Source organism: Triticum urartu, chromosome 4A (assembly GCF_056163025.1).
Source record: "Triticum urartu cultivar PI428250 chromosome 4A, HENAU_Tu73, whole genome shotgun sequence".
Lineage (NCBI taxonomy): Eukaryota > Viridiplantae > Streptophyta > Magnoliopsida > Poales > Poaceae > Triticum > Triticum urartu.
The window spans coordinates 493,402,781-493,426,196 of NC_141876.1; the positions used below are offsets into that span (position 1 = coordinate 493,402,781).

The window sequence follows — 23,416 nt, forward strand, 5'->3', positions numbered from 1 at the left end:
TCGACCCCACTCTCTTCACGAAGACATATGATGGTGAACTGTTTGTGTGCCAAATATATGTGGATGACATTATCTTCGGCTGCACCAATGAGAAGTACAGTGAAGAGTTTCGATATATGATGCAAGAGCAATATCATATGTCCATGATGGGAGAGCTGAAGTTCTTCCTCGGTCTTCAAATACGACAGCAACGCAACGGCATCTACATATCTCAAGAGAAGTATCTCAAAGATTGCCTGAAGAAGTTTGGTATGCAAGACTGCAAAGGCTTCACGACGCCAATGCCAGCCAAACATCATCTGGGTCCCGACGACAATGGTAAAGAGTTCGATCAAAAGGTATACCGCTCCATGATTGGTTCTTTACTTTATCTATGTGCATCTAGGCCAGATATTATGCTTAGTGTTTGCATGTGTGCTCGATTCCAAGCGGCACCAAAGGAGTCGCATCACTTAGCTGTGAAGCGAATTCTTCGATATTTGGCTCACACCCCAACTCTAGGATTATGGTATCCAAAGGGCTCAGAGTTTGATCTCGTTGGATTCTCGGATGCTGATTATGCTGGTGACAAGGTGGATCGCAAGTCTACATCAGGCACATGTCATTTTCTGGGACGATCACTTGTATGTTGGTCTTCAAAGAAGCAGAACTGTGTATCTCTCTCCACTGCTGAGTCTGAATACATTGCTACTGGATCTTGCTGCGCTCAGCTTCTATGGATGAAGCAAACACTCAAGGACTATGGCATTCATCTGAAGCAAGTGCCACTCTACTGCGACAACGAAAGCGCCATCAAGGTTGCCAACAACCCAGTTCAGCACTCGAAGACAAAGCACATTGAAATTCGTCATCACTTTCTCAGAGATCATGTTGTGAAGGAAGATATTGATATCATACACGTCAACACTGAAGAGCAATTGGCAGATATCTTCACCAAGCCCTTGGATGACAAGAGATTTTGCAAGTTACGGTGTGAGCTAAATATCTTGGAATCCTCAAATGTCCTGTGATCAGGCACACATCCTAACACTTATGCATATTGATGACTTAGATGTGCAACACACGAAGAAAAGTATATCTTCAATCAATGAGGACATACATTCTAAGTGTGAATACATTGATGTGGAATTTGACTTCAGAGAGCCACGATAATTGTGCGCCGTGTCTGGGTCTAATACTTCCTATACGGTGGGTAACGCCACCACCAAACTTTCTGTTTGAAGTGCTTCACTCATGGTGTTACATTAGCTATGTCTTCACATTTGGTTTGGCTTCAATCTCAACATGTCTTCATGATTATCTTCACTATGTTGATTATATATATACATATACTAGTGTTCTGTCCTCTACAGCATTCACTTATAGCTATGTCTTCTTGTTGAATCTTTTGAACTTAGTGAATGTGATCGGACCCTAACCTCTCTATGCTTTCTATCTCAGACTCTATCTCTCCAAATCATATGCATTCTATTGAAACTGTCGAATGTCTTCTCTGCATCCTTGTCAGCAGAAGATACAGAGACAACCATTAAGTCTGTTTTCAATGCTCATTCCTTCACCTGAAACCCGGAGAAGTGGGAACGACTACCCGACAATCCAGGCGTGCATGGGACGTGGAACAACCCCCGATATGCTGCATGACGGCCACGTGCCCATCAGATGTGAATCGCCAGGGGCACCTGTGTAATAACGCAGTGCAGCCCCTGTACCTATAAATACACGCCTCACCACAGTCATTATCTCTTCTTCCCCTCTCGCACGAACCTAGAGCCACCGCTAGCACTCGACGACGCCGGCGACGAAGCGCTTCACTGCCGCAACCTCTCCGACGCCGTCTTCACGCCGACCGCGGACATCGTCCTCTCCGCCGTCACCGTAGGTGTCCTCCGTCGCCAAGTTAGGGCACGGAAGATCGAACTGCTCGGCCTCCTCTTCCACTCCGTCTAGCAGTTCTTCGTGTGGTAAATAAAACCTCCTTTTTACGGCCCCCTTTGATCCTATAGCTTTATCACTTTCTACCACAAGCAGTTTCTATTCACACAAGTTGGATCCCTTTCATACTGCATCTCATAACATGCCTAGTATATTCACTTATGCTTCACAAAGTAGTTAGATTCCTCACTTGTACTGATCCGTGGATTCGTACAAATCTGGAACCAACTCCTTATCTATGAGTGAATGTCTTCGCACGATGAGGTCAATGTCTTCTAAACTGATTTATCTTCAAAATCTTCTGAGAATGCATATGACCTTTTCCCCTTACCTCGCACCTTAATGCTGTCACAGGTACATGTCCGTGGGAGAATCCTTTGATTCTCATAGTCTGCATTCATTTGCAGAATTCTTACAGCATCACATAAATTCTCCCGAAGCCAGTTCCTGTTTGTCCAGCAAGCGAAAACCTTTGAAGCCTCTGAACGTATTGAAGCCTTTCAGATTAAGGTTCATGGCTTCGGAAAAATCAGCAAGGAAGGGTGGCAGAAAGCGTCGAGGAGAGACATCAAGAGATCTGCCCGATGACCTCTCAGAGCTGTACAAGACAGATCCTGAAGACGATTACAATCAGCGCAAGACACGAATCCAATGGATTCGACGCTATTGGGCAGAACAGTGGTTCAAGTATAGATTTGTGACCAAGGAATATGCTGAAAAAAATGCCATCAAGCGACCATGGGGAGACATCCTCTACAAAAATCTTCAACCCAGGACCAGAGATGAAGCCATTGAACAAGGCTTCTATCCCTGCATGGTCCGTGGACCACAACCTGCGGATGCTGACCCATCGTCCCTGCTATGGTGTCGTGACGACATTCTATTCAAGTGCAACTTCCAGTTTGCCCAGAACTCAGCAAAGCAAAACAAGAAGACATTGGGACTAGACTTCAACCCTGGTCCTTCTGCTCCAAGGGCTGACGGCACACGTGATGCAGAACCCAATGTCGTTGGTCCTTTCTACAACCTTGAAGGTCTCATCACCCATATCTTGGTTCAAGGGACAGCCGTGAACGAGCCCGCAGATGACGCTGAATCAGATGAAGCGCCTGCAGCACCGAAGCCAAAGAAGCAGCCAAAAGCTTCAAAGTCTGCCTCTGCTCCAAAACTCTCACGGGTGAAGCCACTGGCAACTGCACCTCCTGAAGACAGTGTGCAGTCTGAAGATTTGTCACGCATCTCCAAGCCCCAGAAGGTCAAGATGCCTCTGCCACACACCGGCCAAGAGCTAACAGCTGCTGCCATTCTGCGCAATGATGCCATTGATCTATCAAGTGATGAAGATCTTGCAGATGACGCTCTTGAGCAACTCATCAAGAGCAAAGAAGAAGCAGAAATCTTCAATGATCTGCCTCTCTTTGATGTAACAATCATCCACAACTTCATTGATGAATGGTTTGACACGCCAAACATCAGCTTCGACGATCTGCAACTACCCATTGGCCTCAGTGTCGCCTTCCATGGCGCCATTGCTTCCGAGTTAGCTATCGCCCAGCGCATTGTTGAACTGAAGCAAAAGATTGACTATGAAAGGCTCAGTTCAAGAAGCATATGGCCAAGCTCAGCGTGCAAGAGGTGAAGAACTTCAAGATTATGCTGCATGAGCTCAAGGAAGCCTTTCTCAAGAAACGTACAGAAGCTCAGGGTTCTCATGAGCGCATGAAGGTTCTGGCTGACAAATGTGTGCAGGCCTACAATGAGGCTGAGAAGCGCAAGGCCCTTGGGCGTCCTGGCATCGACCCCAGGATGGCCGCAAAGAAGATGAAGAAGCCCGCTACGGCTGAACCTGACGCACCAAGGCAGGAAGAAGATCCCATTGTCTTCCCAACTAGAATGACTGGCTCGAAGCCAAAAAGCCGGTCAACCGCTTCAGAGCTCAAGAAGACGAGGACTGCTGAGGCTGAAGCTAGGAAGAGGAAACATCCTGAAGCCTTTCCTACTGCCGCCTCCAAGAAAAAGAGGAAGACCAAGAAAGAACGGGCTGCTCCCACAGAGCCTTTGATAGTTGAACCCATTTCCATAGTTCGTCCTGACGCTGAACGCCAACTGACAATCCATGAGCCTGCTTTCACAGAGGCTCATGAAGCTGAAGACTTTCCAGCAGCAGATCCCATCGCTGCTGAAGGCATTGGTCAACATGACCATGTAGAAGATGGTGCAGTCCTTCCTCAGCTCGAGCACAGCGAACTCATCAGCATTGATCGTCCTCTGACGCCAATCGCTCAGGATGCTTCATAGGCTGATCGCCCACAAGAGGAAGAAGATTTTGAGGCCCAGCCAACTCCAACTACACAGGCGTCGCCTGCGTTGCGCAGGCTTCGCAAAGGACCTAGGCCTCCAGTCTCTGCGTCTGAAGCTGAAACTGCTAAAGATATTCCGGCTGCATCAGCTGATGAAGAAGAAGTCCCACAAGCTGCTACTCCCCTGTCCCACCAAGAAGCGGTTCTCGAGGAGAACGTGATTGTGACCGACCCTCCAGCTTGTCAAGTGGAGGTTGAAAATCTTGAGGCTGCCACCACCACCACCAATGAAGCCACTGACGTTGTCATGGCTGAAGCTAATGTGGAGCCCTCCCCAACAAAAGCATCAGAAGTCAGCGAAGCCACTGATCCCACTGCTTCTGTTCCTACACCTGCTGCCGGTCCCCAGTTCGACTATCATGTTGAGCACAGGCCTCAGGTACAGAAGCCAATCCCAAGATTGCCCAGGTTCCCAGGTCCTGCATCAGCACCTGGATCCTTCAATATCAATGGCTTCAGAGCAGACAACACATTCTTCAATAGCTCCAGGAACCCCTACTCAAGGGAAAGAATATCATCTGATCAGTTCTGGAGCTATCTGCAGTGAAGCTATTACTCCTGCATTCTATACAATCAAGGTCGCATCTTCCCACACAAGCGTCTTGACATTGAAGCTATAGCTGGTCTGCCCTGTCTGGAAGAAGCTCTGGATTGCTTCAAAGAAGTTGGATTGCTGCCATTCGTCACTGACCAAGAGCATTGGAATGAAGAGTTGCTGCTCCAATTCTATGCCACACTTCACATCCGCGGGTATAACAGAGATCCAAAGACTTGGGTCCTGAAGTGGATGACAGGAAACGTTCATCATGAAGCCAAAGCCTTTGACATCATTGAGCTCACTGGTCTGCCCACTCCCGGAGATCTCTACGAATCTGGCTGTCAACTTCACAGTGAAGCTGTGGAGAGCATCTTTCAGAAGCCTGAACCTAACATGCGTCAGATGCTCAGTATGATGAAGCCATTACCCCAAGATGCTGCATATCCCAAAGATTTCTTTGTTGAAGACCTAGAGTATCTGCCAAGGACTATTTATCACATCATAAGGCGAACTCTCTGGCCCATCAAAGGGCACTCTCCACATGCCAAGCTTGAAGGTGCAATGAAGACTTTGGTCTTCTATATTCTTCATGGAAAATGCTTCAATGCACAGGACTTCTTCATTCGCCAACTTGCTGCATCAGGCTCTGATCTTTTTGGCTTGAAGTTCTACGCCCCATGGATAATACGGCTGATGAAACTTCACTATGCTATCTCATATCAGCCATCTGCTCGCAATCATCGGATTTTTCTGCCTGATGTGGATATGTTTATTGAAGCCATCTATCCTGAGCCTGCCAAGGAACCTCTAAGTTTTCAGAATGCGGAGCATCAAAGTTTTTCTTAGAACATTGAAGGAGTTGAAGCAGTCACTCGTGTGTATCCTTTGGCTGGCACTACACGTGCACCACATCCTGCTCTCACTGAAGCCACTGACAGTACAACTGCTCCACGACCCAAGAAGCGCACTCGTGTTCTCAATGACCGAGAGCTTCTTGTGGCTCTTCATCAGAAACAGGATAGGCATCATGACTGGCTGAAGCGTCAAATGCAAAGCCTCTTGGTGGATGTTAATCGCATTCGCAATCTTGCCACCAAGAATTCTTTTGTTGCCCATGAAACCTCTCGCCGCACATGGAAAGGGCTGACACTGATGTGTTCTGAAGATGATCTTCAAGAGGATGGCTTCACTGAGGGCTTCAAGTTTGACTCCACACCTCCTCGACGGGCAGTGCTGCGACGAACTCCATCTCTTGAAGACTCTGGGTTCTCTTCCTCTGCTGCAACTATGAATGCCAGAGTGATCGAGGATGAAGACGATGCTACTTCACCGCCACCTCCTTCAGCACGCTTCGACTCTGCTCCAAGCTCTTCTGCACCACCAAACACCACCAACGACCCTGCTGCTTCACCTACTCTTCATGGGAACGAGTAGATGCTCTATGTCTTCAAACCTTTTTGGTCCTTACTGACAAAAGGGGGAGAAGCTGAGTTTGATAGTCTTCAAGCGGGTCCATATGGGCGGGTGCTTTATATTTTGCTTCGTGTTTACAACTCTCGTTTTGATACATTTGGTTCTTTGAGTTGTAACACTTAAAACTCGATGGTCGTTTGCTACCTATTTGCCACCTTGTGATGCAATGATAAATTCCGCATGTGCGATGATAAATTCCGCACTTAGATCATTTTGCAGACGTCCATTTTCCATTATGCATGTCATTATCTTCACATACCCTTTTCATGCATAGTGGATTGTCATCATAGGTTGAAAAGGATCTCCACAAGCACAACCTGCCATGTGCATTTGCATTCCAAAAGCAAACTACTTATATGCACATCTTCAGGGGGAGCCCTTGCAACTTATGAAGACAATTCCTTATCCTTTACAATTTCACATATTATATTCCCCGTTGAAAACTTCAACTAGTTTGTCATCAATCACCAAAAAGGGGGAGATTATAAGTGCATCTAGTGCCACCCCTAGTTGGTTTTGGAGTATTGACGACAAACCTAGTTGAGGGACTAATGTGTTTGTGAGAATTGCAGGATAACACAGGTAGAAGTCCCTCATTGATTCGGTTTTCCTACCAGAGATAACCCCTAAAAATGTATGAAGACATTGAAGTCAAACGTGGTATATGAAGACATTCACATTGAAGACTATGACAAGAGAAGACATCGCATGAAGCCTATGGAGCTCGAAGACTTAGATCTTTCGTAGTTCTTTTTCTTCTTTGTTGAGTCATAGGAACCACCGTACTGTTAAGTGGGGTCCAAAAGAACCATTCAGAATGACCGAAGTGATGCTTAAACAAAACCTATGTCTTCGAGTGAAGACTATGAGAGCGAATCTTGTCCAGAGTCGGACAAGTCAGCTTTGCTTGTAGCCCAAGTAAAGTTGCCGTGTGAGTTTGAAATCTGACCGTTGGAACACGTGTCAGTTCCTTAGTGACCCAGGGTCATTTCGGACAAATCAGGTCGGGTTTCCTAGTGGCTATAAATAGCCCACCCCCTACAACCATAAACGGTTGGCTGCTCAGAGTTAGTGTACGGCTTTTGTCGTTTGAGAGCAACCCACCTCGAAGCATTTGAGAGAGAATTCCTCGCGAGGATAAAGCCCTAACCACCCAAAGCCAAAGAGAATTAGGCATCACTTAAGTCTTCTTGTCTGTGTGGTCTGAAGACTTATTACACTTGAGGACTGTGCATCCTCCAGCCGGTTAGGCGTCGCATTCTGAGCATCCAAGAGACATTGTGGATCTCCGGTGAATGAAGTCTGTGAAGGTTTGGGAGTCTACCTTGAAGACTTACCAGAGTGATTGGGCGAGGTCTGTGTGACCTTAGCTCAAGGGGAATACGGTGAGAACTGGGTGTCCTGAGCTGCGTGTTCAGGACTGGGTGTCCGGGACTGTGTGTCCTCAGGTTTAAATACCTAGCCGCCCTAACCAGACGTACAGTTGTCACAGCAACTGGAACTGGTCCAACACATCATTGTCTTCAACAAGTCACTGGTTTCATCCTTCCCTTCTCTTTACGTACTGTTACTCCTTGTGAAGACATTGTATGATTGCACTATCTTTTATCTTCACTGAGTGACTGCGTGTTCTGTTTGGCTTCATAATTTCTTCCTACTTGATCCTTACTACATTGCTGCTCTTAGTCATTGTGCTTTCACTCTATTGAATACTTGACTATGGCTTGCCTAGTGTAGTCTACCTTCCGCTGCAGGGTAATAGGTTTATTTCTGTCGTTTGTCTTCATAACTTCCACGTTTTGAAGACTTTCATAAAAATCACCTATTCACCCCCCCTCTAGTCGATATAACGCACTTTCACGCGGCGGCCGGAGGTGGAGGTACGGCAGCTCGGTGCCCGGAGCTGGGGAAGAGGCGGCGCGGTGAGGCGCCCCGGCGCGGCCCGGTCGGGTGGAGGAGAGGGCCGGCCCCGGGCCTCGCGGGCCGGCGGTGGGAGGCGGCGCGGTGAGGCCACGTGGCGGCCTGCGATTCGTCGGGCGGCGGCGGCGCGCTTTGTCCGGTCGGACCGGACGTGTCCGGCGCGGCGCGAGGTGGTGGATCTAGGGTTTCGGGTAGAGGAGAACGAGAATTTCGGAGGGGGTCTATATATAGAGGTAGAGGGAGCTAGGAGAGTCCAAATGAGGTGCGTTTTTCAGCCACGCGATCATGATCGAACGCTCTAGATGATGGAGAGGGTTTTGGTGGGTTTTGGGCCAAATTGGAAGAGTGTTGGGCTGCAACACACACGAGGCCTTCTCGGTCCCTCGGTTAACCGTTGGAGCATCAAACGAAGTCCAAATGGTACGAAACTTGACAGGCGGTCTACCGGTAGTAAACCAAGGCCGCTTGACAAGTCTCGGTCCAATCCGGAAATGTTTAATCCTCATACATGAAAGAAAGGTAGAAATGATCACCGGAGGAGAACGGAGCGCCGGAATGCAAAACGGACAACGGGGAAAAAGCTCGCATGCATGAGACGAACACGTATGCAAATGCAATGCACATGATGACATGATATGAGATGCATGACAATGACAATAACAAACGGAGACAAAAACCCGAACCCGAGAAAATAAAATAACTTAACACCGGAAACGGCAAGAGTTGGATTACATATTAGGTAAATCATATCCAGGGTGTTACACTACCCAAGAAGTTCCCTCCGGTAATGGTATCAAGGACATATCTGTGCCAAGGAATAGCACCTACATAAAAATTGCGAAGAAGAATAGAAGTAGATTGCTTCCTAGTAGATCTATTTTGAGCATTGCAAATTATATACCAAGCGTCTTTTAGGTTTTCTCCTTCCCTGTGCTTAAAATTAAGAACTTCATTTTCGGAAGACAACGGAGAAGATAGGGGACTAGCCATAATGACAAGCAAGCAATCCAATACACAAGCGAACAAGAAACGGGCAAAAAGAGGCAAATAGAGAAAGAGATGGAGGACGGAGAGAGAGAGGGCGAATAAAACGGCAAGGGTGAAGTGGGGGAGAGGAAAACGAGAGGCAAATCGCAAATAATGTAATGCGGGAGATAAGGGTTTGTGATGGGTACTTGGTATGTCTTGACTTGCAAACGCGCCACAAGTGACTCCTTGTCGGGAGCCAAATCTTGACTTGTCTTGCGTGAACCTCCCCGGCAACGGCGCCAGAAATCCTTCTTGCTACCTCTTGAGCACTTGCGTTGGTTTTCCCTTGAAGAGGAAAGGGTGATGCAACAAAATAGCATAAGTATTTCCCTCAGTTTTTGAGAACCAAGGTATCAATCCAGTAGGAGGCCACGCACAAGTCCCTCGCACCTACACAAACAAATAAATCCTCGCAACCAACGCGATAAGGGGTTGTCAATCCCTACACAATCACTTACGAGAGTGAGATCTGATAGATATGATAAGATAATATTTTTGGTATTTTTATGGTAAAGAGAAATAAAAGATGCAAAGTAAAATAAATGGCAAAGGAAATAACTAAGTATTGGATGATTAATATGATGGAAGATAGACCTGGGGGCCATAGGTTTCACTAGTGGCTTCTCTCAAGAGCATAAGTATTTACGGTGGGTGAACAAATTACTATTGAGCAATTGACAGAATTGAGCATAGTTATGAGAATATCTAGGTATGATCATGTATATAGGCATCACGTCCGAGACAAGTAGACCGACTCCTGCCTGCATCTACTACTATTACTCCACACATCGACTGCTATCCATCATGCATCTAGAGTATTAAGTTCAAGAGAACATAGTAACGCTTTAAGCAAGATGACATGATGTAGAGGGATAAACTCATGCAATATTATATAAACCCCATCTTGTTATCCTCGATGGCAACAATACAATACGTGCCTTGCTGCCCCTACTGTCACTGGAAAAGGACACTGCAAGATTGAACCCAAAGCCTAGCACTTCTCCCATTGCAAGAAAGATCAATCTAGTAGGCCAAACCAAACTGATAATTCAAAGAGACTTGCAAAGATAACCAATCATACATAAAAGAATTCAGAGAAGATTCAAATATTGTTCATAGATAAACTTGATCACAAACCCACAATTCATCGGTCTCAACAAACACACCGCAAAAGAATATTACATCGAATAGATCTTCACAAGAGAGGGGGAGAACTTTGTATTGACATCCAAAAAGAGAGAAGAAGCCATCTAGCTAATAACTATGGACCCGTAGGTCTGAAGTAAACTACTCACACTTCATCGGAGAGGCTATGGTGTTGATGTAGAAGCCCTCCGTGATCGATGCCTCCTTCGGTGGAGCTCCGGAAAAGGCCCCAAGATGGGATCTCGTGGATACAGAAAGTTACGGCGGTGGAATTAGGGTTTTGGCTCCATATTTGGTAGTTTGGGGGTACGTAGGTATATATAGGAGGAAGGAGTATGTCGGTGGAGCAACAGGGGGTCCACGAGGGTGGAGGGCGCGCTTGGGGGGTAGGCGCGCCCCCCTACCTCGTGCCTTCCTCGTTGATTTCTTGACGTAGGGTCCAGGTCCTCTGGATCATGTTCGTTTCGAAAATCACGTTCCTGAAGGTTTCATTCCGTTTGGACTCCGTTTGATATTCTTTTTCTGCGAAACCCTAAAATAGGCAAAAAAACAGCAATTCTGGGCTAGGCCTCTGGTTAATAGGTTAGTCCCAAAAATAATATAAAAGTGTATAATAAAGCCCAATAATGTCCAAAACATAATATAATATAGCATGGAACAATAAAAAATTGTAGATACGTTGGAGACGTATCAGTTTCTTCACTTGAGCAGCAACTGGCTTGTTGTTCTTCTTGAAGTTCCCTTTCTTCCCTTTACCCATTTTCTTGAAACTGGTGGTCTTGTTGACCATCAACACTTGATGTTCCTTCTTGATTTCTACCTCTGTGGCTTTTAGCATTGCGAAGAGCTCAGGAATCATCTTATCCATCCCTTGCATATTATAGTTCATCACGAAGCTCTTGTAGCTTGGTGGAAGTGATTGAAGAAGTCTGTCAATGACACTATCATCAGGAAGATTAACTCCCAGCTGAGTCAAGTGGTTGTGGTACCCCGACATTCTGAGTATATGTTCACTGACAGAACTATTCTCCTCCATCTTGCAGCTATAGAACTTATTGGAGACTTCATATCTCTCAATCCGGGCATTTGCTCCTGGAACATCTCATATGCTCCATGACGTTCAAAACGTCGTTGAAGTCTCGGTTCTAAGCCGTAAAGCATGGCACACTGAACTATCGAGTAGTCATCAGCTTTGCTCTGCCAGGTGTTCACAACATCTGGCGTTGCTCCGCAGCGGATTTGTCACCTAGCGGTGCTTCCAGGACGTAATTCTTCTGTGTAGCAATGAGGATAATCCTCAAGTTACGGACCCAGTCCGTGTAATTGCTATCATCATCTTTCAACTTAGCTTTCTCTAGGAATGCATTAAAATTCTACGGAACAACAGCACGGGCCATCTATCTACAACAACATAGACATGCAAAATACTATCAGGTACTAAGTTCATGATAAATTAAAGTTCAATTAATCAAATTACTTAAGAACTCCCACTTAGATAGACATCTCTCTAATCATCTAAGTGATCACGTGATCCATATCAACTAAACCATGTCTGATCATCATGTGAGATGGGGTAGTTTTCAATGGTGAACATCACTATGTTGATCATATCTACTATATGATTCACTCTCGACCTTTCAGTCTTAGTGTTCCGAGGCCATATCTGCATATGCTAGGTTCGTGAAGTTTAACCCGAGTATTCCGTGTGTGCAAAACTGGCTTGCACCCATTGTATGTGAACGTAGAGCTTATCACACCCGATCATCACGTGGTGTCTCGGCACGACGAACTGTAGCAACGATGCATACTCAGGGAGAACACTTATACCTTGAAATTTAGTGAGAGATCATCTTATAATGCTACTGCCGAACTAAGCAAAATAAGATGCATAAAGTATAAACATCACATGCAATCAATATAAGTGATATGATATGGCCATCATCATCTTGTGCCTTTGATCTCCATCTCCAAAGCACCGTCATGATCACCATCGTCACCGGCTTGACACCTTGATCTCCATCGAAGCATCGTTGTCGTCTCGCCAACTATTGCTTCTACGGCTATCGCTACCGCTTAGTGATAAAGTAAAGCAATTACATGGCGATTTCATTTCATACAATAAAGCGACAACCATATGGCTCCTGCCATTTGCCGATAACTGTGTTACAAAACATGATCATCTCATACAATAAAATTTAGCATCATGTCTTGACCATATCACATCACAACATGCCATGCAAAAACAAGTTAAACGTCCTCTACTTTGTTGTTGCAAGTTTTACGTGGCTGCTATGAGCTAAGCAAGAACCATTCTTACCTACGCATCAAAAACCACAACGCGGTATAGTGATTGCTTTTTGATCTTCAGAAAGAACCCTGTTCATTGAATCCGATTCAACTAAAGTTGGAGAAACTGACGCCCACCAGCAACCTGTGTGTGAAGCACGTCGGTAGAACCAGTCTCGCATAAGCGTAATGTCGGTCTGGGTCGCTTCATCCAACAATACCGCTGAATCAAGAATCAACTAGTGACGGCAAGCAATATGTATATACCCATGCCCACAACTCCTTTGTGTTCTACACGTGCATATAACATCTACGCATAAACCTGCCTCGGATGCCACTGTTGGGGAATGCAGTAATTTAAAAAAAAATCCTACGCACACGCAAGATCATGGTGATGCATAGCAACAAGAGGGGAGAGTGTTGTCCACGTACCCTCGTAGACCGTAAGTGGAAGCGTTATGACAACGCAGTTGATGTAGTCGTATGTCTTCACGATCGACCGATCCTAGTACCGAAAGTACGGCACCTCCGCGATCTGCACACGTTTGCTATGTCTTGAGCTTGCGTTGGTTTTCCCCGAAGAGGAAGGGATGATGCAGCAGAGTAGCATAAGTATTTCCCTCAGTTTTTGAGAACCAAGGTATCAATCCAGTAGGAGGCCATGCTCAAGTCCCTCGTCCCTGCACAAAGCGATAGAAACTCACAACCAACGCGATTAGGGGTTGTCAAGCCCTTCACGGTCACTTACGAGAGTGAGATCTGATAGATAGAATATTTTTGGTATTTTCGATATAAAGATGCAAGATAAAAAGTAAAGGCAAAGTAAATAGCAAAACAATATTAAAGTGATGGAGATTGATATGATGAGAATAGACCCGGGGGCCATAGGTTTCACTAGTGCCTTCTCTCAAGAGCATAAGTATTCTACGATGGGTGAACAAATTACTGTTGAGCAATTGATAGAATTGTGCATAATTACGAGAATATCTAGGCATGATCATGTATATAGGCATCACGTCTGCGACAAGTAGATCGAAACGATTCTGCATCTACTACTATTACTCCACTCATCGACCGCTATCCAGCATGCATCTAGAGTATTAAGTTAAAACAGAGTAACGCCTTAAGCAAGATGAGATGATGTAGAGAGATAAATTCATGCAATATGAAATAAACCCGATCTTGTTATCCTCGATGGCAACGATACAATACATGCCTTGCTGCCCCTTCTATCACTGGGTAAGGACACCGCAAGATCGAACCCAAAGCTAAGCACTTCTGCCATGGCAAGAACTACTAATCTAGTTGGCCAAACCAAACGGATAATTCGAAGAGACTTGCAAAGATAACCAATCATACATAAAAGAATTTAGAGAAGATTCAAATATTATTCATAGATAGACTTGATCATAAACCCACAATTCATCGGTCTCAACAAACACACCGCAAAAAGAAGATTACATCGAATAGATATCCATGAGAGAGGGGGAGAACTTTGTATTGAGATTCAAAGAGAGAGAAGAAGCCATCTAGCTACTAACTATGGACCCGAAGGTCTGAGGTAAACTACTCACACTTCATCGGAGAGGCTATGGTGATTTAGAAGCCCTCTGTGATGATGGCCCTCTTCTGGCGGAGCTCCGGAACAGGCCCCAAGATGGGATCTCGTGGGTACAGAAAGTTGCGGCGGTGGAATTAGGTTTTTGGCTCCTGTTCTAATCGTTTGGGGGTACGTGTGTATATATAGGAGGAAGAAGTACGCCGGAGGAGCAACGAGGGGCCCATGAGGCAGGGTGCGCGCCCTAGGGGGGGCGCCCCCCACCCTCGTGACCGCCTCTTTTGTTCCATGGAGCAGGGTCCAAGTCTCCTGGATCACGTTCGGTGAGAAAATCACGTTCCCGAAGATTTTATTCCGTTTGGACTCCGTTTGATATTCCATTTCTTCGAAACACTGAAATAGGCAAAAAAACAGCAATTCTGGGCTGGGCCTCCGGTTAATAGGTTAGTCCCAAAAATAATATAAAAGTGGAAAATAAAGCCCAATATAGTCCAAAAGAGTAGATAATATAGCATGGAGCAATCAAAAATTATAGATACGTTGGAGACATATCAACGTTCGGCTCGGTGACGTCCCACGAACTCACGATCCAACAGAGTGTGGAGGGAGAGCTTCGTCAGCATGACGGCATGATGACGGTGATGATGATGCTACCGGAACAGGGCTTCGCCTAGCACCGCTATGATAAGACCGAGGTGGATTATGGTGGCGGGGGGCACCGCACACGGCTAAGAGATCAATGATCAACTTGTGTGTCTATGGGGTGCCCCCCTCCCCCGTATATAAAGGAGTGGAGGAGGGGGAGGGTCAGCCCTCTACTATGGCGTGCCATGGGGAGTCCTACTCCCACCGGGAGTAGGATTCCCCCCTTCCATGTAGTAGGAGTAGGAGAGAAGGAAAGGGAAGAGAGAAGAGAAGGAAGGAGGGGGCGCCGCCCCTCCCCCCTAGTCCAATTCGTACTAGGCCTTGGGGGGCGCGTGCCCTGCCCTAGGCAGCCCCTCCCTCTCTCCCCTAAAGCCCATTAGGGCCCATATACTCCCCGGGGGGGTTCCGGTAACCCCCGGTACTCCGGTTAATGCCTGAACTTACCCGGAACCATTCCGGTGTCCAAACGTAGTCATCCAATATATCGATCTTTATGTCTCTACCATTTCGAGACTCCTCGTCATGTCTGTGATCATATCCAGGACTTCGAAAAACCTTCGGTACGTCAAAACATATAAACTCATAATACCGATCGTCACTGAACGTTAAGCGTGCGGACCCTACAGGTTCGAGAACTATGCAGACATGACCGAGACACGTCTCTGGTCAATAACCAATAGCGGAACATGGATGTTCATATTGGCTTCCACATATTCTATGAAGATCTTTATCGGTCAAACCGCATAACAATATACGTTGTTCCCTTTGTCATCAGTATGTTACTTGCCCGAGATTCGATCGTCGGTATCTTAATACCTAGTTCAATCTCGTTACCGGCAAGTCTCTTTAATCGTTCCGTAATGCTACATCCCGTAACTAACTCATTAGCTACATTGCTTGCAAGGCTTATAGTGATGTACATTACCGAGAGGGCCCAGAGATACCTCTTCGACAATCGGAGTGACAAATCCTTATCTCGATCTATGCCAACTCAACAAACACCATCGGGGACACCTGTAGAGCACCTTTATAATCACTCAGTTACGTTGTGACGTTTGGTAGCACACAAAGTGTTTCTTCGGTATTCGGGAGTTGCATGATCTCATAGTCATAGGAACATGTATAAGTTATGGAGAAAGCAATAGCAACAAACTAAATGATCATCGTGCTAAGCTAACGGATGGGTCAAGTCAATCACATCATTCTCTAATGATGTGACCCCGTTAATCAAATGACAACTCATGTCTATGGTTAGGAAACATAACCATCATTGATTTAACGGGCTAGTTAAGAAGAGGCATACTAGTGACATTCTGTTTGTCTATGTATTCACACATGTACTAAGTTTCCAGTTAATACAATTCTAGCATGAATAATAAACATTTATCATGATATAAGGAAATATAAATAACAACTTTATTATTGCCTCTAGGACATATTTCCTTCACAAAAACAACACAACACCAATATAGCTAGCATGCCCATGAACCCTAAACATGAACATGAAACACACACCAATCTAGATAACATGCACATGAAAACTTAGCAAGAACATCAAAGACAACAACAATATGGCTAGCATCATGAACACATTGCTGCGCATGAGCATTAATCGTGAATATCAAACACAATCTACCATGCCCATGAACACATTCTACATCATGAGCACTAAGCACACACGAATCTTGCATGCCTATGAACACTACTAAGCATGAACATCAAACACAGCACATATCAAGCATGCCCATGAACACATTCTACATCATGAGCACTAAGCACACTCCAATCTTGCATGCCTATGAATACTACTAAGCATGAACATCAAACACAACACCTATCAAGCATGCCCCATAACACATTCTACATCATGAGCACTAAGCACACTCCAATCTTGCATGCCTATGAACACTACTAGGCATGCACATCAAACATAGAGCAAAGCATGAATACTACCTTGCCTACGAACAATACTGCAAACGAAGAGATCGAGATTCGATTCGATTGGAATCGAATCGAATCAGATCGGATCGATTCGAATCGATTCAATGGCATGCTGATGATGAAAACCCTAATCTACACATCTACGAGCAAAGGGAGATTTTTGGTTCTTACCTGAGCGGGTGGAGCTAGAGCGTACGTCGGCCGGGAAGAAAACCCCGGCGAGAAGGAGATGGCGGGCGAAGAGGAGGAGCCGCCAATGCCGACGGTGCTCATGCCCTCGCACGCGGTCAAGGAGGATGGCGTCATTGTCCATGGGCCTTCTGCGATGCCCGGAGAAAACCCTTAGATGGGGGTAAAGAAACCGCCCCCACCCAACGGGGCTCCAACGGCGGGGCGGGGCGGCCACCACCGGCAATGCTACTGAACCCAGTACCACGAGGTCCGGTAACGGCGACGGATCCAGAGCGGTCGGCACCGCATTAACCGGACGAGGCGGCCTGGTGCAGATAGGAGACGGCGCGTGTAGAGCCCGCATGAGATCGACCCCAGAGTTCGCCAAGCCGGCAACCCACCGTTCATGGATGAGCTTGTTGCCGGCGCTGATGAGGGACAGCAGACGACGCGGCGACATGTGACTCATCGAAGTAGAGGAGAGGAGAGAAGAGAAACGGGCGGTGAGAGGAGTAAGAAAGCATTGTGTGAAAGAGAGCGGGCAGTGACACGAGAGAGAGGAGTTATGAGCCGTCGGGTCTGTCTCCCCGCTTCCCGAGGCATGTAGCGAGGAGGCACATGTGGCCGCGCTCAGCCTAGCTATGAAGAAATTGCCGATTCGGCACTAGCTCGCAAGCCTGGCGCAGCACTGCTTTAAGTTTCGTGCGGGTCAGGACATGGTGCAGCCCAGTCAACCAAACAACTGGTTTCCATCCCGCGCGGGCCTAGTTGGCCCAAATGCAAGCAAGCGTCACAAACAGCTCCACTGCAATTAACCAGTACACGCTGCGTATAACGGAAGCTAGCAATCTGGAGCACAACTAGCGCCATGTTTGTGGTTTACCATTGCTTTGTTCTTATCCGTCTCGACGCAGTGGGGTTCGCTCCGTTGCCTGGCTCTCGATGTCTTTTTTTTAGACAAACTCGCAAAGCTTTTATTCATCCGTCACAAATGTTTACAGGGACGAAATCCAAATTTCCTGGGTGACCTAACCAGACATGGCGGCCAAAACCCAGGGATAATGCATGCTTTGCAAGCTTGTGAGCCTCAACATTCGAGGTCCTAAACTCATGATTAATCAAACAAGAAGAAAAAACTCTAGAGCGGTCTATTATTTCATGTATCACGGCTCCATATTGTGCACTTGTACCTCTCTTGATTGCTTCGACCGCCACTTTACAGTCCGATGCCACTGAAATATCATGGAAGAGCAGGTCCTCAGCAAGGGCCAAAGCTTCACGAATCGCCAAGGTCTCCAACATCTCTAGATCATCAACATTATTGAAACGGATCACCGACGCTCCTTGGTACTCCCCGCTCCCGTCTCTGCATATGGCCGAAACCGTCCCAAAACCACCATGTCGCGCAACAGCCGCATCAACGTTGATTTTCATGTGATTTTCAGGCGGGGGGGTCCACTGATTCGGTCTAGGGGCCGGTGCCTTCTTCTCCTTCTCTGGCTTCTCCCAAAATTGTAGCTCCGACAGGTAGCTTGATATGAAACCATGAGTTGAAAAGGGTGTTTGGAAAATCCCCTCATGTATTAACTTCCTCCGTGCAGCCCAAATCACCCATAGGGTGGCGATCATTGTGACAAGCTCGTCCTTCGGTAGAGACTCGAACATGGAGAATAACCACTCTCTTGCATTGTCGCTTTGGTTCATAGACATATGCTGCACCATATCCTCATTTGACAAAGCCCATATGCTCCTGGATAGGGTGCAGTCCAGAAGTGAGTGGCGCCAGCTATCCTGCGCCCCACACACGCCGCAGTTATCCGCCGTGGACATCTTTCTGTGCTGTAGCAAGTCTCCTGTCGGTAGTGAGTGTTGGGCAAGTCTCCAAGTGAAAACTTTGAACTTCGACGGCACCTGTAGCTTCCATAAGGCCGACCAACTCGACATCAGACCCCGAAGATTGGAGGTATGCTCTCCTTCCTCTAACCATGCTTCTCTTCCACTCTTTATGCGGTATATCATTTTGTACGCTGTCCTGACAGAGAAAAGGCCTCTCGGGTCCTCGGACCACGCCCAAAAATCATCAACTTGACGGGTGCAAATGGGAATCCTCAGGATAGCCTCGGCATCCATTGGAGCAAAAACTTGCCTGGTCAAACCTTCCCTCCAAGAAGCGGATGATGCATCAATTAAGTCTGAAACTACTTCTGGAGGGTTATGGATCAAGGAAGAAATCGGCCTCATCATACCTGCCCTTGGAATCCAATTGTGCGGCCAAATATTGGTCGAGCGCCCATCTCCTATCCGCATAATCGCACCCATTTTCATTATGTCCCTTCCATCAACAATTGCTCTCCATATCTGTGATGGGTGTGAGCCCAACTCTGCCTCGAAGATGGATGAGTTGGGGTAATAAGCCGCCTTTAGAATGCGTGCACTCAAGGAGAGCGGCTCTGTCAGGCACCGCCAAGCCTATCTAGATAGTAGAGCCAGGTTAAAAACTTCCATATCCTTAAAACCAAGACCACCCAAGTTTTTGGGGTTTGTCATGACGTCCCAAGATACCCATGCAGGTTTCCTCCTCCCATTTTTTGAGCCCCACCAAAATTGCCGAATAATTGACGTTACACTATCACATAGACCCCTCGGGAGGCGGAAGCAAGACATAGAGAAAACGGGTATGGCATGTGCAACTGATTTTATCAACACCTCTTTACCTGCTGCTGACAATAGTTTCTGCATCCACCCCTTCACTTTTTCCCACACTCTATCCCTCAGATAACGGAATGTGCCATTCTTTGACTGACCAACCTCTATAGGCATCCCCAGATATTTTTCGCTAAGGGACTCATTCTAAACATGAAGGATGTTTTTTACTTGGTTCTTCAAAACCTCGGGGCACCCTTTGCTAAAGAATATTGAGGACTTGTCAGTGTTGATTCTTTGGCCGGATGCGTCGCAATAAGTACGAAGTAGGTTTGATACCGCATTTGCTCCCTCCACACTAGACTTAAATAGCAACAGGCTGTCATCCGCAAACAGAAGGTGATTCACCACAGGAGCTGTGGGTGCCACCCTCACGCCACCAAGCACCGATGATTGAGAACTATTTTTTAAGAGGCACGAAAGGCCCTCTGCTGCCAATAAGAATAGGTAAGGGGAAATGGGATCTCCCTGCCTTATACCTCTGGATGGTTTAAATTGCTCCAACTTTTCTCCGTTGAACAAAACCGAGAAAGACACTGATTTTACCATTCCCATTACAATATCAGTCCATGTTGAGGAGAAGCCCAATTTCAGCATGATCACATGTAGGTAATCCCACTCAACCCTATCATACGCTTTCATCATGTCTAGCTTCAAGGCACATAGACTATTTGTCTTAGATTTGTTCCTCTTCATGAAGTGCAAGCATTCATAAGCACAAATAATATTATCTGTGATAAGTCTCCCAGGCACAAAAGCAGACTGTTCTTCGGAAATAATATCAGGCAAGATCTTCTTCAATCTGTTGGCAACGACCTTCGAGGCGATTTTATATAAGACATTGCAAAGGCTTATTGGCCTGAACTGAGATAAAAGGGTCGGACTAGCAACCTTTGGTATCAAAACTAACACTGTGTCATTGACTCCCTCAGGGCTCTCCTCCCCTTTAATGATCCGCAAAACCACCGTTGTCACTTCATCACCGCATAGGTCCCAATGTCTTTGGTAAAAGTGGGTCGGAAAGCCGTCGGGACCCGGGGCTTTGGTCGGGAACATTTGAAAAAGTGACGTCTTCACCTCAGCATTCGAGTAGGGCACCTCTAATGTGTTGTTCATCTCCTGCGTAACCTTGCGGGGTACATGCTGAAGCACTTCCTCCATTCCGCTCACTCCCTCAGACGTATACAATGTCGTATAGAAATCTTGGACCATGTTCCGAAGTTCGGCCGGATCATCTGTCACCACGCCAAGGGAGTTTGATAATGCTCGAATCATATTCTTCTTGCGCCTCAAGCTAGCCCGCATATGAAAAAATCTGGTATTTTTATCCCCCGCTGAAAGCCACTCTAGCCGAGATCTCTGACGCCACATGAGTTCCTCCCTGTGGAGAAGTTCCACTAGCCTCTCGTTAAGTTTCAGTTCAGCATGTGTCGGGCCAGTACGAATTGGATCGCCTCGCAGTTGCTCCAGCTTTGCCTTGATCTCCTTCATTTCCTTCCGAACACTTCCAAACGTATCTCTGTCCCACGTTGCCAGGTCCGTACTAATCCTGAGAAGCTTATCCCGAAAATCGCCCACACCATAGCCCGGTGCAAGAGTACTCCAGCTGTCAGTTATCTTCTCCGTCCATGCCTCGTGCGACTCCCACATGGTTTCATATCTGAACATCTTTCTCTTCATTGTATCATGTTGAGTTCCATCGAACCTCAGCAGAATCGGGCCATGATCTGATGTGGATCCGTCTAGGTGATATAACGTAACTAGTGGAAACCGAGCTGTCCAGCTAGCCGAAGCCAAAGCCCTGTCAAGGCGAACTCTACAATAGTTCCCTCCTGTAACCTTTTTCTCAAAAGTCCAGGGCCGTCCCTGATAGCCAAGATCCATGAGCATGCACACGTCAACAGCATCCCGAAAAGCTTGTATTTGCGCGTTACTTCTGTCCGCGACTCCATCGTGCTCTTCTGGAAGTAGCACTTCGTTGAAATCGCCAAAGCAAAGCCATGGAAAATTGCTCATAGTACTAATTCCCTTAAGGATATCCCAGGTCTGGTGCCTTAAGTGTGTCCGGGCCTCCCCATACACACAAGTGATGCGCCAGGGATCCTGACCCGTTTCCGTGACCCTAGCATCAATGTGGTACACATAATCTCCCAAAATTTCAACTTCACAATTGTTATTCCAAAACATACCAAGTCCTCCACTCCTCCCTTGACTGTTTATTGCATACGAATTGTCAAAACCCAAAGTTCCAGCTAAAGCTTCTACACGTGCACCACTTAACTGTGTTTCAACAATGCATAGCACGGTAGGGGTAAACTTCATCGCGAACTCGCGAATCTCTCGAACTGTCGCAGGTTTACCCACTCCACGACAGTTCCAACAAAAGGCACTCATTGGGCCCGGCGGTCCTCCTCTAGGGAGTCCGCCAACTTCTTAACAGAAATATTGAAACCTTCCTGACCAGTGGTCACCAATCTTGTTCATTTGGGATCTCTTTTCGGGGGTGGGCTGATCACTGAGCTGCTCCCCGCAGGCACTAAGGCGAGCTGATCAGGTCCCAAGTCAGACCCATGATTGGTAGCTGGAGCGTTGCTGGCTTGCCCTGTTCCACTGGCCCTTTTACGGGAGGCCTCCTCCATGTCTGTATCTTGAGCCGGTTCTAGCTGATCTTCATCATGTGTCTGGTTCTCCCCAGCATCCCCGTCGAAGCTGTTATTGCCTGGGTGCTGCCCTCGTCCCCCCATGCGTCCACCTCTTCGGCCACCGTGACGGCCTCGGCCACCAACAGGCCCTCTGCCAGTTCTCATGTACCAGCCCGCCCTCAGGTCTTTGAACACCAAGGCTGAGTGTGGATGCAAGCCTGTCCCATGTTCTTTGAAGAGATGGCCCAGCATCCCACAAACTGTGCACCAGTCGGGCAGCTTCTCATATTCACCCGATAGATCTGGCGCTTCCCTCCCCTCACCATTGACACCGCATTCTTCAGAGGCTTCGTCACATCGATTCTAACCCAAACACGATGGAAATTTCCAGCAAAATCCTGTGAAGGAGGTTCAGCAAACAAAACTTCTCCAACCCTGGCAGCAAGCGGTTCAATGAGGTGAGCAAACAAGTCAGGGACGTCATGGATCTGGATCCAGATATCAATTGTATCCAACTTGATAGTAGTCGGTTTCGTCACCCCATCATATGGTTTGATAATGATAGCATCTCCCCTGAAGTGCCAAGGCCCTTCTTGCATCACCCTCTCCCAATCACCCAGGCAAGAAAATTGGATAGTGTACAGATTATCTTCCAAAGGCCTGAATTTGACCTCCTGGGCAAGGTCCCAGGCAGATCTCATATTGCGAAAAAACCAAGTCTGGCTGTAGGTTTTCACAGAGTTCACCTTCGCGATAGCAACCCAGCGAGCTGCGTCTTCAGGGATGTCAGCCTCGTCGAAAACTACATCGTCCAGATCCTCTTCCTTGAGCCCCAGCTCTTGCATCATCTTCTCTACGTCACTGACCCCGGTAGCCCTAGGGTTTTCTTCGGACGCCATGTCGAAATCTCACCCGATGGGTCAGATCGGGTCGAGAACAAGGGAACCCTAGGAGCACCCCTCTCTCGCAAGCCAGACCCGTCCCCCAACAAGGGCAGCGAGGGCGAGCCGAGGAGGTTAATTGGCGACAGCAGGGACGGCCAAACTCCAGTCGGCGGCGGAACACCTCGGAG

General features: G+C 47.0%; 1 protein-coding gene across 1 annotated transcript; it reads right to left on the bottom strand.

Moving 5' to 3' along the window:
* Positions 1-17,763: 17,763 nt before the first annotated feature.
* LOC147976274 (uncharacterized) lies at positions 17,764-18,829 on the bottom strand. The gene is made up of 2 exons (XM_087520802.1): positions 18,190-18,829; positions 17,764-17,804 (listed from the first exon to the last, which is right to left on the bottom strand). The coding sequence occupies exons 1-2, from the start codon at positions 18,827-18,829 to the stop codon at positions 17,764-17,766; spliced, it is 681 nt and encodes a 226-aa protein (XP_087376928.1).
* Positions 18,830-23,416: the final 4,587 nt, after the last annotated feature.